General features: G+C 41.1%; 1 protein-coding gene across 1 annotated transcript in view; it reads right to left on the bottom strand.

Moving 5' to 3' along the window:
• The window catches only part of LOC134756190 (kinesin-like protein KIF21A), a 103,089-nt gene that overhangs the window by 67,422 nt on the left and 21,343 nt on the right, over nt 1–14,324 (bottom strand). The window contains exon 3 of the mRNA XM_063693016.1: nt 6,724–6,952. Coding sequence (XP_063549086.1) covers nt 6,724–6,952 — 229 coding nt within the window. The remainder of the gene's footprint in view (nt 1–6,723; nt 6,953–14,324) is intronic.

Raw genomic sequence — 14,324 nt, 5'->3', positions numbered from 1 at the left:
CAAACAATCGCCAAGAGGCGCCTATTTATCCTATTATATTAGTGTTAGAGAGAAACTTGCGCTTGTTATGAAGCTTCCATGTTAGGGGGGCAGCTAAACGTGGATCTCATCGAAAGTTAGTGCGTAGAGGTGATATTGTTATCATCAACTTAATTCGCGTTTCTGTATTAGGTTACTTTCCAAGACTGAACTAGAGGTGACACGGTGTCCAATCCGTAGAGTTCATAAGTGTGCGCTAACCTTAACGCAGTCACGGCGCCGGCTGACCCTTCACGGTGGCAGGATTGTTGTCGTAACTTTATATGATCTGCGCATGACATTGCCATCTGTGACATACGACACCAAAGATCCTTAGACTGGTATATATGAAAGAAGGATTCTTGGTATCTCAGTAAGTCTTGGTAGCTCAGTTGGTAGAGCGGCGAGTTGCTATCTCCAAGTCACGAGTTGTATTTTCAATTCGAGTTTTCTAGTATTTTATAATATCACTAGCCAATCTACTTTCTAGCTAATCAGATGATTTTTTTTCGAGAGTTTAACTTGAATTGGGCAGTCACGTCTAAAGATATCGATACCACATACAACATATTTTTGGCACTTTATTCGTTTTGAATGAAATACTCGAGTTCGTTCTTCCATTCACGTAAAAGGCAAAATCTAGAAAATTAAAGTATCACGACCTTTAAAAACCAGTAACATGTCAATGTAGGTCACCCATAGACATATATATTACTTCGTAAAGACCGGCCTTACGAGCACTACGAATGGGGCCGATAAATTGGAGTGAAAATCGCATTTAGTTACACCAGCGCGCTCAGTCGTGTGGCGACTGTGGCGAATTGCGCAGTGGAAAGGCGTCGGTGTTCGGTCGGAATTGTATGCTTACGCTTACACTATGTTTACACCAATGGTGACGCTTTTCCACTGCGCCATTCGCCACACGACTGAGCACGCTGGTGTAACTAAATGCGATTTTGACTCCAATGTATCGGCCCCATTCGTAGTGCTCGTATGGCCGGTCTTTATGAAAAAATATATATGTATATGATGTCACCAGATCGCAGAGTAGACAGGCGGTCTCGGATCCAAGTAATTCCAATAAGCGCAAACGACATTAGTCTCAAGTATCAGCGTAATTCATACACTTAATCCTATTTTCCTTTGAGAGCTTAGGGCCTACCGCGCATACTGGAGTTCGCAAATTGCGGGCATCTTTCAATTTTACTCCAATTAAGGTGTAATTAGCGTGACAGAGAAAGATGCCCGCAATTTGCCAACTTGGGTGTGCGCGGTAGGCCCCCTTAAGCCAGTTATCGGATAGCTTAGAAGCGAATGGTCGTAAGCGTATGGAACAGAAGCACGCTTAATGTGTATTAATGGACTTTATGCAGTTGCAATAAGAATTACGATTGGTCAATGTATTATGTAAAGTAGTATAAGGTTTCAGCATTCATCTTTAAAATTTTTAATGTTAGCTGGCCAGTGAACTTACGTTTAATTGGGCAAATGAGTCTGTGTCTTTCGGCACATCTGATATTTTAGTTTTAAAAAGGCGTAAGTGGGCCGATTTTTTAATTTGCTGGCGATTTTTCTTTTACGTTAGATTTGGATAAAATTTGGTACTTTTGAAAAGCTTCTCATTCTGGGCAGAATAACTACTGAATCCAAATTTGTCAAAATAATTGAGAAAATACCTTTCGTTTTCGTAACGCAGGGAAAGATTATTCACGACATATGGTGAAATTGCTCTTATTCTCTCTTAAAAGAGGGAACTCTATCTATCCACCCACAATTTGATCAAAATCGGAAGAAAAAAAAACACCGACATGGCTGAATTTATCGGAAGCGCCTTTCCGATATCGGTTGTCGGAAACCGCCTATGACAAAAACAGCTGCAGGAGAGTGCCATTCGCATTAAGTCCGCGTTATTTGAGTACCACATATATAGAGAAACACATACCTATATCTTACATTTTACTCCCTTCCGACATCCGATATGGGATCGGACAATGTGAAAACGCTCGAAGTCATTTTGTGCAGAGCGACTCTCAAAATGAGTCATTACAGGAAGTTATATTGTATTCCTTTGAAAATAGCGTAGCTTAAAGCAGCTTACATTACCTGCAGCTTCGTATTTTGAACCCTAAAAAAACCTACTTTGAACCCTATTTACTAAACTCAATAACCATTAATGTCGGAATTGCTCCATGAATAGAACCAAAAACCTCGCAGCTTAATTTATAGCTGTTCCAACTCAAATCGCGACTATTGTTCGAATCAAACACTTATCAGTGCAATTACCAACACAAGAAAATCTAGTGTTTTTGCAATGTTTTAGAATTCTCCAAATTGTGAACGGAAGGTTGACTCGAATGCTAAAATTACACCTGCTATTTATTATTCTCAATACGAAACCAACAAAATATGGAAAACCATTTCAAGTATGAACTATGTTCCCGCAAAACTTTTACGCTTCTAGGCAGTTCTAATACTGGTTTAGCGACGGCCGTAGGTGCACAGAATACTATCCCTGAACAATACTTGCAGTTGGCTTCATTATGCAACGGGTCAAGGACCCTTTCTAGTGTACACAAGGGCCGAAACTGTTGAAACTTCTGTGACGTTACGTCTTTTTGGAAGTGAGTACAGGCGTTGGTTAGAACAACTATGCATGCGACTTGAGAAAATGTTTGCTAAAAGTTCGCTTTGTACACGCTTTGTACACGCTTTGTACACAGTGAGGATAAGTTTGTTTTCTTTGACTGTCATGCCGTGAATGTTGAAAACTAAGTGGACGGCTTAAACAATATATGTATAATAAAAATATGTAAGTTAATAATAGGAATTTAATTATAATTTAATATAATTTTAAGATATTATAATTTTAATTATAATTTTAAGAACTAGCTTAAGGGACAGCAGAGGAACAAAACAGGGAGACAGGAATACAATTTTGAATATAGCTACAGAATATTATAAGGCTCTCTACTCGGACCCCCTCCGAACTCAAGATTTACCAATCGAATACGATAGTTTCAGCGCCATCCCACCAATCACAGAGCATGAGGTATACTTAGCGCTTCGGAAAATGAAGTACAGCAGAAGCGCGGGTGAGGATGGCGTCACAACTGAAGCGTTGCGAGTTGGGGAGCCATCATTAATTCCTCACATTTGTAAATTATTTAATAAAATTATAGCAACTCAATCTTTTCCTAAAAATATGTGCCATTCGAACATAATCCTGTTGCATAAGAAGGGCGACAAGGCTGATATAGGCAACTATCGCCCTATTAGCCTTGTATCCCATCTTTATAAAATATTTATAAAAATAATAGAAAACCGCATTTCGGGTCAACTTGATCTGCACCAACCACCCGAACAAGCGGGATTCCGCCCCGGCCTGTCTACCACCGACCACCTACACACGTTAAACCAAGTTATCGAAAAATGCCACGAACATAATCTCCCCCTCTACTTAGCCTTCGTAGACTATTCAAAAGCGTTTGACAGCATATCACACCATGCCATCTTCACAGCTCTAAGTCACCAAGAAATATCCCCTAGTTACATCAAACTTCTAAGCACCGTATACAAACATAGTACAGCCGCCATAAAACTACAATCTTCTGGCCCGTCCTTCGAAGTGCAAAGGGGAGTAAAACAAGGAGATCCGCTATCGCCGAAACTTTTCACCAGCACATTAGAACATGTCTTCCAGAAGCTTGCGCCGCGTTGGGGAGACAAGGGGTTGGTTGTCGGAGAGAAAAGGTTAACCAACCTTCGCTTCGCCGATGACATTGTCCTTTTTTCCTCAACGGCATCCGAGCTACATCATATGCTAGAAGACCTTAGCTACGCAAGCCTCGAGGTTGGACTGAAGATGAATATGTCAAAGACCAAAGTCATGACTAACAGCACAAAACGTAGGATTGAGGTAAACGGAGAACACATTGCATATGTCCATGAATACCTTTATTTGGGCCAAATAGTCTCTTTCCAGGCGCGACAAGAAAAAGAGGTCGACAGACGGACCGAGAACGCCTGGAAGAGCTATTGGTCCATGAAACACCTCATGAAGGGAGACCTACCTCTATCACTCAAACGTAGGCTCATGGACATGTGCATACTTCCAGTCCTCACCTACGGTGCTCAGACTTGGTCTTTGACGGAAGCTCAGAAGTCCAAACTCGGGGTTTGTCAGAGAGGTATGGAGCGCAGCATATTAGGTGTGAAACTCGGGGATCGCATCCGGAACACCACGCTGCGCTCTAAAACCCAAATAATAGATGTAGCTCGGAAAGCGGACAAGTTAAAGTGGGACTGGGCTGGTCATGTCTGCCGCATGCCGAATGACTTGTGGGCCAAAATAACCACAGAGTGGCTGCCCCATGAGTCAAACCGGGGATCCGGCAGACCTCGTCGGCGATGGCGGGATAACTTGGACTCCTTTTTGAGCGACTGGCCAGATGTAGCTCAAAACCGGGAGGAGTGGAAGAAGAGGGGGGAGGCCTTTGCCCAGCAGTGGGACACAATAGGCTCGTAATAATAATAATTTAAGATATTAGACATAAAACAATTTAAAAGTTCAGTTCAGGATTGGCTTATAAACAAATGTTTTTATAGTTTAAGAGAATACATGGACATTGAACCCACATAATTATTATATTTTTTCATTATTTAGCGGTATTCTTAATATAAATTTATTTTGACATTTTATAATTAGTTTTTATTAATAGAGTAATAAGTATATACAAGCGTGTACACGTGTAAAGGTAGTGTTCAGTGAAACTATGTTGTAATATGCAATATTGTACCTGCTATTGTAACCTGAATTACCATACGCAATAAATAAATACAAAATTAATCAATAGCTGAATGTGAGCCAGCAACAGATTTGTATGATAAAGTTTTCGTAAGGCCAGATATATATGTCACGAAGGCTTGTGAAGTGAACATCAGCTGCGTATTTAGGATACGGGTAGCCTACTGTCCATCTACTTCAAACCACAAACGAAGCGGCAGCTGACGTTCACGACACTTTAGGTGCATCCACACCGCAGTAAACCTTTGTGGAGCACCTGTGGCATAGGTGTCACCGTGTTGCTCCACAAAAGGTAAATGCGGCTAATGCGGCTTGGATGCACCTTTTATGATACATCACCCTTAATCACTGAGCAAATGACACGCAATTTGCATCTGGCCTGGAGTGCAATTAGTGTAATAACACTAATAACAGACAGGATATTCGATAAGTGAGCTAAAATATATCAAAACGGGCAAATGTTCGCTTCGAGCCAATTGTAACACCTGCTAGACTGGCGGTCGCCGCTCCCATGTTGACTAGAGAGGCTAGGTTAGACTACAGTATATTTAACATACTTATATCCTTTCCACGGCTTGTTTAGACATTAATACACCAACAGGTTATTGATTGGTTTATATTTTTAACTTTTATTGGTTTATGACTCACTCTATTTTACATCATATAAATTTATTTGATGTCCGGTCGTCCTTAGGTGCCTAAGTGGGTACCTACCTATTATTTTGACTTTTTTAAATTTGTAACATTCCGTGAAACGCAAAATTGTGCTCCAAAATATGTCCGTCGCATGAATAGAAGTAGAGTTAGTCTAAGCTAACATTTTCATAGAAATTTGACAATGATGACATTTTTTCATTGGAAATGCTATGCATAGTTAGCTTGGTTCAGGTCTAAAAGCCTGTGGAATGTTCTAATTTATAAAAGATACCGTCCACCGCCCGCATGTGGATTCTGTTATAGTACGGTATTACTTCACAATGAGCGTTTTTGCCGCAAATCATCACGGAAACGTTGTTGTAATTCTTCATTGCTTTATCGCGCTCGTCCTATTAAGCCGTTTTGACAGATGCCGCAATTAGAGTGAGTGCACTGACACGGCGAGTACCAATATGACAGTTAATTAGCCAATTATAGAGACTGGAAATAAAATAAACACGATATCTGCTTATTCAACTTTTAAACTACCGATACATGCTGCAAACTTTGTTAATGTTTTATGTATTTGTTCGAAATACAGAAGGCGTTGCCGAGACAGTTAAGGGGCCCACTGACTATCAGTCCGCCGGACGACATCGGCCTGTCAGTTAGAACAAAAATTTGACAGTTCCGAACAACTGGCAGGCCGATATCGTCCAGCGGACTGATAGTCAGTGGGCCCCTTTAGGTATTAAGAACCTTCTGTCTATAAGGTGCGCGCTTGCACGATTCTTTTGTTCCTACTGCTTTGAAACCTTAAAATGGGCTAGGTTACTAATCCGGCAAATTCCCTCGCGATGCAGCACCTCCGCTTTGATAATATTTTCCTACAAATCCTACGTCTCTATCACCTTACTGCAAGACATCTATTCGTATCTATTAACCGGTTCGGATGTAGATCGAGTGTTTGCTTTCCAAGGGCCATGCCTTTTAGCTGCAAGTCCTCTATTGAAGCTTTTGTTGTAAGAGAGTACTAACCTGTCCATAAGACAAAACGGTGGCATTGTAGCCATCCAGGGCCGCCTCTACCAGCTTCCGCACACGCTTCATACGCCGCTTGCTGGTCGACGCTAGGTTCGAAAGCGAAGTCGAAGGTAAAGGCTCGTTCAACGACGAGGGCTACACCGCCGCGCCGGCCGCGCGAGCGCATATCGCGCAGCCTTCCACGACCTCTACTCTACTTCTCTTGGTATTTGAGTACTAACCTGTCCATAAGCCAAAACGGTGGCGTTGTAGCCATCGAGGGCCGCTTCCACCAGCTTCCGCACGCATGTTTCGTAAACCTCCTGTTGGTCGACGCTAGGTTCGAAAGCGAAGTCGAAGGTGAAGGCTCGTTCGGCACCGAGGGCTACACCGCCCTCGCCGGCGGCGCCGCCCGCGCGCGCGCATATGGCGCAGCCTTCCACGACCTCTGCTGGCGTTTGCGGCCGTATCCTGAAACGAGAGGTGGAGTTAGTTGGTGTTTTGTACGAGGAGTATATTCTTATTAATCTATTCGACTGGATCTTCAAATGTCCTTAGAGTGTATATATACAAAAATGCTACATAGCCTAGCCAATCATCCCCGTCACTCACATCACTAAAAACATACTAATCCTTTTGCAATCAGAAACCTTTAGTGACATACTTGGCTCTGCACTTATACAGTTAATGGTGTAGTGGCTCTGAAAGTGTCGATCGCAATGTCGGAAAGTATTAAATTGGCTTCATTGACCGTAAGCTTTAGTCTATTTATACACCTAGGTAGTACATAGAGGCACGCAACTAAACTCTCTTCGAATCTGACACAGTTTCCATTGTTAGCCTAGGTAATGGCTACAATGTGCAACACCAACACGCGACGTCAGCCCTGTGATTTCCATTTACCGAGGCATTAAGTCCAACCAATCTAAGTAGGACCTAGAAATTCGTAACAAGTATGGCAAACTGAGAATACTTATGGTGGTTTCGCTAATGTTGTTAGAATAATATCTCAGCGTAGCCTACAGTCTTCACCTGATTTTATACTAAAGTTACACAACACTTTAGTTTGGAGTTGAATACAGTGCATTTAACCATTTTAACCCATTTTAATTTAATACAGTTAGAAAAAGGACATATCTTGCGCGCGAGATACAGTCGCGGCGCTCCTATGCTAACCCTACTGCCTCTACATGCATATGCATATGCACTTACGCCGTTTAGTAGCCAACCAAGCCAGCTACGTACGGGTAATTGCATGTGTGGTCCGCTAATGAAGCATGCAAGACACATCGCATACATGAATGGATGTATTTGATGTGTGGAAGTATTTTTGGCTCAATCTGAGGTGGCCTTAAATATACAAATCTACAATTTCAAATGAAAGTAATTTCCTATTCTACGGTCGGTATTTTCAGTTATCAGACCTGGGTTACCAGACTAGGCAGTCAAGATGCCAATCGTTTGGGTTTTTTTTTGTAGTGATACACTCGCCTTTTTTTCTAAGATAGGTAAATTTAATGTTTTTCCTACTGAGAATGACGAGCTCTTTCGATCCTACTAGGAGAAAAAAAGCGTCCCAAGTTTTATTTTTCAATTCCTTTACCATTTTTCAAACACTGTACGGCGCTAACGGAATGGAGAGTACGTAAAATGTATGACAATTTTGTGACATTTTTTTTCCTAGGAGTTTGGATCAGCTCATGATTCGGAGTAGAAATAAAAAAAAATCGAGTGTATCACTTTACAGAAAAATGCACTACGCTAATGTCTCTGCCGCACTAGTATGGAAGAGTGATAGAGAGAGATTACCGTTTCTTTCGCTACGGCGCAAACGATTTGGCGTCTTGGCTAGGCACTCTCGTCTGTGCAGGGCGGGCGCACTTCAAAGGTGTCACATGCGGATTGGTTACTTGTGCAATCACCAGCGATAATATTTTTCACAACGACAGACGCAAAAATATCATCAATAACCGTATTTGCAGCGAAAATGAGGGCGTGCCATAAATTTTGCGAAAGATATTTCCGGTGACTGTTCCTAAATAAGAAGTTAAAATCTTTTGACAGCATGAAGTTGTCAGGAGAGATTTCAACGTCTGCTACTTCTCGCTTTCAACTCTATTGTGTTGGTTTGGATCAATAGCATGTGAATCGTATAATTTATTACTCGCATTATAATGCAACACGCTATAACCCCGATACATTAACCATTATACAATACCATGTTAAACATCCAGATTAAGGTCCAGTGTTAAGATTAGAACAATAGAGCTTCTTCAAGGAGAATTTCTTGAAAAAGCCTACAAACTCCCTGTTCGCTGGCTTTCTTTACTTTCTGGGTGACTGTTCTAAAATCTTACCAAGCGCCATATGGATTGCTGAGCCATATTTGCCCTAATATTCGTATAACAAATCATCTGTGACGCAGCCATACAACGCGATAACAAACCACGAAGTAATTCGTTTTTTTTTTCAGACGAAAATTTCATACACTGCGAATTTTAGACGAGAAGCCTTCTCAAGAAAAGAAGGTTTATGAGTTAATGTCTAATTGTAACAAAATTTAAGTTGTACTTAATAGAACTGAAACACAGTGGAGTCCTAAAGATGAGGACTCAGACCTTTACTCTAAACACTGGTTCGCTGACGCAAATACACAATAAGAGACATGTCTCATTGTTCGACACTCGCACTGGCTATTACCACACCAATCCAGAAAGTCGCAATACCATATATTTTGGTCTTCACTTACTACCTTTTAGTCTTAATACGGTGCCAAATGAAAAAGCTGTATGTATATGTGGATATTGAAGGCGTATGGTTTTTCGGTTCTAGGAATAAAACTGCAGCTTGCATGTAGGGTGTCATTTGAAGTAAGTTGTTTAGCAAACAGCAATATGCTAACGGCAACAATTTTAACTGACCATCGACTTTATGTCTTTGTAATAAAGTTTAATAATTGTCATTAATAGTGGACGATGGTTATTGACGCGAAGAGCCACCGGATTCTTTTGTTTTCGTGGAAACGGTGTAGCGTTAGTAAAGCCGCGTTTTCACTTAGCGCCACTTGCACCATCCCACTAACCCGGGTTAACCGGTTAAACCTGGAGTTACCATGGTTACCAGTACAATTTGACACTGGATTAACGGTTTAACCGGTTAACCTCGGGCTAGTGGGATGGTGCAAGGTGGCATACCGTTTATCGCCAATAAAATGTTCGCTAAATTGTATTTTTATTTCACGTCACGTTCGAATTGGCCTGTTGATGTTTGGTTGGTTGTAGGAATAGGAAGACTAAAAAGTCGCATTTTTTTTATGCATGCACAAAACAACACGTGCATCAGTCATAAGATTGCATAGAATGTGGAATGGGATGCCTTTTAATAGCTAACGCGTCCCTCGAAGGGTCACAGCCTGCTGGCGAGATGCATTATTTGTCCTTCCTGTAGGCCGAGCACATGATTGACGCGACAGTATCTCGCCGCGAGATAGACTACCCGTCTTTTACTAACTGTATGAAGTAAAGGGGGACGGGTAGTCTATATTGCTGCGAGATACTCTCGCGCCAATCATGTGCTACGTCGGCTGTACATAATTCAATCGTGGACGCTTTCTACTGATGCTTAGTTCCTGCAGGGGAACCCGTGCTCATGACATTGTCAAGCGAATACGGTCATAGAAAAGCTAATATTGAGATAATGGCACAATAAATTGGATACCAAACGTTTATTTGGAAATAATTAAAAAAATACAAAGTTTAGGTTGTTTTTTAAACTTTCAAAATGAAAAAAATGGTACCATTGGAGTCCTAACATTTTATTTTTAATTTATATGAGCCTAGTGTCCCACTGCTGGGCAAAGGCCTCCCTCCCCCCTTTCCACGTATCCCGGTCTTGACCCGTCTCCCACCAGTTTCTGTCAAAGACGTCAAGGTCATCTCGCCAACCCCGTCGAGGTTTGCCGCGACCCCGGGTTTGATGTGGGAGCCAATTGGTTGTTATTTTAGCCCACAAATCATCCGGCATACGGCAAACGTGTCCCAGTCCCACTTCAGCTTGGCGGCTGTTTCAGCTACGTCAGCTATTTGAGTTTTGGAGCGCAGTACAGTGTTTTTGATGCGATCGGTCAACTTCACGCCGAGAATACTACGGTACTTACATTTTAGTGAAAAAAATATTTTAAAGTGATTATATACATAAACGCAATATTTCACCGTCAAAATAGCAGAATGAGAAAAACTACATTATTACCAAGCGAAAATATCGTCGTTTCCATGAAAACTCTCTACTTCAGTTCTTGCTAATCCACATTTCTTGATGATACTAATATTTCTCAGACTCCAAGTACTAATCTTAATTAAGCGATCAACTTGTTAGACACTCTATATAATTACCAGAACACCGTGTAAATCCATTGTCATAAATATGTGTAAACATATTCACGTTATCCCATTGACATAGAGTTCCAAAACGTGTACATATTTCTGACGCAGTTTGAACGAGAAACTGTGAGTACTGCATGTGACTATAACAATGGGGCTGGTATTTGTTTTATAGTATTTATAGTAGTGATGTACCGACTAGTGATTTGGCCGACTAGCCGACTGGCCGACTAATCGGCGCTCAGGTGGCCGATTAGTCGGCCGACTAGTCGGCTAGTCGGCCGAATCCGTAATCATTACTTTCTCTATAAAGTTTACATAGGGATTTTCACTGCAATAACTTTGTCTTATTATGTAACACTAAACTCTCGCGTTTTGTACACATATTTAATGATATTAACGGGTCTACCGCGATAAAAATTCACTATTTTCTAGCTGGTCCAACACAGCAAAAACCATTTGTGTCGCGATATTTATCAAATTACTAATTGAAAGATGTTTCCTGCCGATGTAAAGACTTAACGACTGGTCGTGTGGAATAACAATTCAACTATTTATTACCATCCCCAGTGACCAAAGGCTGTAGAAGCATTGTGCTCCGCCATTACTCATAACAGTAATAATTCCTCTGCGGCTTGAGTGATATAGAATTCCCTTATGAGACCCGCGTTTTGTAAGGTAGGTTGGTAGGTCCTACCTAGCAGCTTAATTAAAGACACCTCAAGTAATAGAAATAAAATTACCTAAAATTCATATTACCTACTTTCGTAAATGCAACCAAATGCAAAATATGATACGGTCTGCGACGACATTGCGATAATAATAATTGTGTATGTACAAAACATTTCGTACGCAACCCAAATAGATATTTATCATTTGATATTCTCTGTTTATATCGTTTATGTCCTGTTTTTTCTGTAATTAAGAATAGGCCGACTAATCGGCCATTTTGGCCGACTAGTCGCCGACTAATCGCCGATTACAAATGTGGCCGATTAGTCGGCTTTCCCGACTAGTCGGCGACTAGTCGGTACATCCCTAATTTATAGTGATTTGTATCTTAAGTATCAAACTATAAGGTTTAAAATGGCTTAATTCTTATTCTAACTGCGATTTCGAGTAGAAAGTTTCTCCAGACTGAAGATCATTTTCCAAGATGGCGGCGGTTCCTCGAAGTCCTGTAATCGATATTTGAATCTTTTCAACACACTTGCTCAAAACGACGTTTTTATTCCACCGATTTTTGGCTCATAATCCTAGATAGGTATTAAACACGCGTGCTCTTTCAGTGTATTATTCCACTCGTGCTTTTTCATTATATTATTCGACTGAGTTAAGAAGGTAACTGATTGCTAATAATATGCATGGAAAGGGAGCCTTCTTTATAATTGGTCGGACTGGCGGGCACCGGCGCGCCCGACCGCCCGCGCGGCCCGGCCGGCCCGCCCGCCGCGCCGCCCGCGGCCGGGGCGAGGGGCGGCCGGCAGTATGACAGATGCAACACACAATACTAACTGTTTTAACTATTAAAATTTGATTAATATGAGTCTTTTTTTTTCTCGCAAGTGTGTTGAAAAACGTCGTATGAAACGCGTGTGCATTGGTCATTACACACATCGGCTTTCTTATTGCGCGCTCGCTTACAGCTCGCGCGCACAATATCGCCTCGTGTGTAATGACCAACTTAGCACACTTGTATCATAATGTAATATTATTGTCTTTTTCGCGGATAACGGCACGTGTAATAAAGAAAACTAAATTTTCTAGGTTTTATTAACATCAAAAAAGATGAAAGATGGGCAAAAACAATCGCAAAAGGAATAATAAAGTGACCTTTAGTAAAGTGTTGAAATTGGCAATATAGCAAATCCTCAATGGAAATTATCTTGTCTTAACGGACAAGGAAAACCAGCGGAGATAATATTCAAATCAGCACAAAAGTCAGGGTTTGAGCGAAAAGGCATTTCTGTCCTGTCTGATTCGAAAACAGTTTGAAGACTAGTATAACGGGATCTCCACAATAATAACAATTATAAAGAGACGGAAGTGAGGGCATAAGCTGGCTGGTGTAAGGTTGTGAATCAGAAGTATCAGAACAGCCCACACTGCGCGGGAGTTCGCCCACCCGTGTTCCACATAACCTTATTGAGTTGCGTTATGAGTGTTGACAGAGACAAATGAAAAAGAAGACTGCTTAGTGCTTATTCATTCAAAATGTTGGTCATTTGGTCGCTACTGGAAACCATCGCGAGCGCGGACTTCCGGCCGAAGGGTGTGGTATTTCGGCGGTTCGGTGGGAATCTTCCGAATCCTACACCAGATCAGGTGACGCAACAGAAAACAACGTCGCAAAAATAAATTTAGTTAGTTTGTAAGGTATGTATGAATCTATGGGCCTTAGCTGCCAGAAAATTTATGATATTTGATTTGATTGTTATAGTTTCACATACCATGCGTCGCTAAAAGCTCTATATCTCATTATGCTACTTGAACAGAGAGAAAAACAAATGGTGGAATGCGGAAGTCTAAGTGTTATTTGACGCCATTTCCAATAACTATGGCAACCCGATTTCGCAAAAACTTTGACAGTCTTCATTTTCACTAATCTCTGGTTAAGCCGGTTACACTATGATACCAAAAGGCGCATTTTAATATAAGACTAGTATAAACATACTGATTTTTGAAGTGTTTTGTTACTAGTGTTATGATTAAGGTTTTTGCACGTTATTGCGTTTTATTAGATCGATTTGGGTTATATGCTTTGGTAACATTGTACCGAGCGCGAGCGTGGGGTAATGTACAGTGTACAGTCGCCATCACATATATCGGAGCGGCCGATGTGCTCAAAAATATCTGAACACGCACTCTAACGCCTTGACAATAGAGGTGTGTTCAGATATTTGTGAGCACCTCGGCCGCTCCGATATATCTGATGGCGACTGTACATTACATTGTACACGTTCAAATACTCAGTATCAGTCAAAGTGGCCAAATAGTTTGACGCTGAGTGTACCAAACCTAAAAAATTCAGTCAAATAGTTAGAGTTAGACCAAGACAAGTCTGCAACGATTTTGAGTACCTACACGCAGTGCAAGTGTTATTAATACGTCATAATTTCGGTTTACTAATCCAAAAATCGTTTCCCAAAGTATTACTTTCCCAAACTATTTTACGCAAATTATCATTTGGCAAAATTTCATTTCGCAAATTTTCATAATCCAACCTAACATAACCCAACCTAGTACGTCATTTTCATTTCGCAAGTATGGGGTTGGGAAATGAAATGGTTGCGAAGTAAAAAACTTGCTAAAGTTTCATTTGGGAAATGAAACTGATGCCATAAGTTTGTTAGGAAGTGAAATTTGGCGAAAAATATTTTGGCTAAACGGCGGTATCCCCATAATTTCATAGAAGTTTGACGTTTAAAATTACACTTTCACTGCGTGTGCTAACAAGATCGTTG

This window comes from Cydia strobilella, chromosome 3 (assembly GCF_947568885.1).
Source record: "Cydia strobilella chromosome 3, ilCydStro3.1, whole genome shotgun sequence".
NCBI lineage: Eukaryota > Metazoa > Arthropoda > Insecta > Lepidoptera > Tortricidae > Cydia > Cydia strobilella.
Note: the sequence above shows the minus strand (reverse complement) of the source record. Positions and strands in the feature narration are given on the sequence as shown.